Raw genomic sequence first — 1,961 nt, 5'->3', positions numbered from 1 at the left:
TAAGATTTGAAGATTGTCTTTATCCCACTTTAGTGCATTTCTGTAACACTTAATGGCTTCATCATACTTCTTGTCTGACCTTTGGAGAAGGCCATAAACATGCCAACCTAGAAGATTTAGTTAAGGACACACTCTACAAAGCCAAAAATAATATTCCCTATGATCTCCCAGAAAACTCTGAGAAATACCATAGCACAAGCTTTTAAAACAGAAGGGAATGTGAGGACAGAAAGCAATTTAATACAGTTTTTAAAAGCACATGTTTTCTAACCAGAATTATGTCTAGTCCGTTTTATTAACACTATGACCTAGGGCAAGTTTTCTCATTTATAAAATTGAAATAGAAATGGAAGTACTTGCACGGCAGAGCATATTAAGTGCTAAGTGGGCTACAACAGGACAATGGTTGCAATGGGCTGGCGCAAAGGAAATACCCAATGACTGCTGGGAATTAGCTTTATTACAAGAAATGAGATGGCAATAAAATCAATGTGACTTTTCTTTTAACTAGCAAGACCCTCTTCATCTTAATGTGTTACAGTTTCTAAAAGAATCAACAATGTATAAAAAATATTCATTTATTTAACAGGTAGTTATTAAGAATTTTTAACACTATGCTTCTGAACATAACTTATATGCTATTTCTATTGGCACATATGAAATTGACATGTGAGTGGAATGAATGAAACCCCATGGATGAATGTGTGAATGAAACTGCATATTTTGTTTAAAAACAACATAATTATACACCACTAACTTTGTCTTTACGTTGGCTGTTTACTCTTTAAGAACGTTTGACTATGTTACAAGTTGGGTTGCTAACTGCAAGGTCAGCAGTTGGAAACTACCAGCAGCTAGCTCCTCAGGAGCCACAACCATAATGAGTTCCGGTCTCAACCAGCTCTAACTACTTGAACAGTTCGAACTAATAGTCCTAAGGGCCACTATGAGTGGCCATCTACTCAATGGCACTGAGTTTGGTTTGGTTTTTATACTCATTACTGATGGTCTCATGAATGCAACTGATATTCTGGGATTGATATTCAATTTACATCAAACTGCTGCATATCCATAGAGATAGGTATTCTACACACGGAAGTTAAAGAGATTAGAAAGGTTGGAAGAAAATTAATTTAGATATCTATTTTCTCATTAAATGGATAAAAGGAAGTATAAAGAGTAGGAGGTGAATGGTTTCTATGTTTTTCATTAAGGGAATTGAAATACGTCAAAATGACAAGTCCTGTAAACCTAGTGTTAAGGCCTATGTAGGTGACCAAAATACAGTCATCCACCTCCAAGAACTTAGTCCAGTAAGGGCCACATTCAATTAAGCAAAATATGGTTGTTAAAAAAAAAAGTCATAAATGCTACAACGGAGAAAAACATGTAAACGAATCCACTGTTTTAACAGAGGTCTTTTCACGTTAGATCTGGATTACTGCCAAATCACCAAATCACCCTTTCAGTATTTCTTCCTTTTATTAAACCCTGCCAAGTAATCTTTCTAAACACATAAAGGCAATAATAATTTTTAATAAGGTCATTCCACTTCCCTTTCTAGAACATCACCATGTTTTCTTTTCTCTTTGATCTTCAACAGTCAAATAAAACGCAGAATCTAGGATAGTATTTAACCAAAAAACATAGTTTTAAAAAAAAATAAAAGTGAAGTTTTATTAAGGCTTGGTTAATGGGCACTTACTTTGGTTACAGAATGAGACAATTATAGGCTTATATGTTATCAATAAATCTTAATATTAAACATTTGAATTCTATTTCCGTTTCTTAAAAAATTTTATTTTATTGGGGCTCTTACAGCTCTTATCACAATCCATACATGGATCCATAGTGTCAAGCATATGTGTACATATGTTGCCATCTTTTTCTTTAAAAAAGTTTTATTAGGGGCTCATACAACTCTTATCACAATCCATACATGGATCCACAGTGGCAAGCAT

At 34.1% G+C, this 1,961-nt stretch overlaps 1 protein-coding gene across 1 annotated transcript in view; it reads right to left on the bottom strand.

The window, feature by feature from the left end:
* Nucleotides 1-1,961, bottom strand: part of NAA15 (N-alpha-acetyltransferase 15, NatA auxiliary subunit) — an 88,625-nt gene that overhangs the window by 50,121 nt on the left and 36,543 nt on the right. Inside the window, exon 4 of the mRNA XM_013007110.2 lies at nucleotides 3-107. Within this exon, the coding sequence (XP_012862564.1) occupies nucleotides 3-107 (105 nt within the window). The remainder of the gene's footprint in view (nucleotides 1-2; nucleotides 108-1,961) is intronic.

Source organism: Echinops telfairi, unplaced genomic scaffold, assembly GCF_000313985.2.
Source record: "Echinops telfairi isolate 266 unplaced genomic scaffold, ASM31398v2 ScPeMD7_2186;HRSCAF=2738, whole genome shotgun sequence".
Classification (NCBI taxonomy): domain Eukaryota; kingdom Metazoa; phylum Chordata; class Mammalia; order Afrosoricida; family Tenrecidae; genus Echinops; species Echinops telfairi.
The sequence above is the reverse complement of the archived record's forward strand: the minus strand, read 5'-3'. Positions and strand labels throughout refer to the sequence as shown.